We start from the raw sequence: 788 nt of genomic DNA, 5'->3' as shown, positions 1-788 counted from the left end.
AAACTGTTACTGTGAGCTAACACACCACCCATTCAATTAGATGTTGCTCGACGGAGATTTATTATCTCCCTCCTGCTCCTCTCTCGCTCCCATTTTGTCTCTCAACCTCTCGTTAACGGATGGAAATTGAATAGTTGCGGTCAATACATTCCTTCTTTTCCCTCTTCTTTGATATTGCACAGTGATCTCGCGGCTTCTTCATTCATTTTATTTATAGCATCTTGCTTCCTTCTTCTCCCTCATTTCTTCAACTCTTTATCGCGGTGTAACTCGTCTCCATGGTGGAGCTCTAGGACATGCATTTTTGCATTTCCTATCCTGAGCGTTGTGATTTCCCTCTCTTGGTTTTCCTCGTATTAATTCCTGTAATTTCTTGTAACTTGTCGTGTGTTCTTTGTTAACATCCATCAGGAATACCGTATGCTTTGGAGGTTATCACGAGATGGGTAGGGCGAAGCTTCAAATCAAAAAATTGGAGAGCAACAGTGCAAGAAATGCCACCTACACGAAAAGGAGAGCAGGAATTCTTAAGAAGGCCAAGGAGCTGTCCATCCTGTGCGACATCGAGGTTTTGCTACTCATGTTCTCGCCCAATGGAAACCCCACCTTATGCCTGGGAGAACAAAGGTATTTTTTTTAAACGAACGTTAAAAATCAGAACTTCTGAACTATTTGATTCTGTCTATTGGCAGGCTTCAAATTGACATGTTTACAACGTTATCTCACCCAAAATTAGATGATTCTTCTATGAGGGACGTTATTGAAAATAAACAACATCCAAGGATTAA

At 41.1% G+C, this 788-nt stretch overlaps 1 protein-coding gene across 1 annotated transcript; it reads left to right on the top strand.

The window, feature by feature from the left end:
• Nucleotides 1-148: 148 nt before the first annotated feature.
• Nucleotides 149-627, top strand: LOC110037644 (agamous-like MADS-box protein AGL65; the record flags this gene model as incomplete). Its single annotated transcript, XM_020742343.1, is given in 2 exon segments — nucleotides 149-281; nucleotides 412-627. A coding segment is annotated over 1 exon segment (185 nt), but the record flags the coding sequence as incomplete, so codon positions are not given.
• Between the last annotated feature and the right edge of the window lie 161 nt (nucleotides 628-788).

This window comes from Phalaenopsis equestris, unplaced genomic scaffold (assembly GCF_001263595.1).
Source record: "Phalaenopsis equestris unplaced genomic scaffold, ASM126359v1 Scaffold222625, whole genome shotgun sequence".
NCBI classification, from domain to species: Eukaryota; Viridiplantae; Streptophyta; class Magnoliopsida; order Asparagales; family Orchidaceae; genus Phalaenopsis; species Phalaenopsis equestris.
This window is presented reverse-complemented; position numbering and strand designations above follow the sequence as displayed.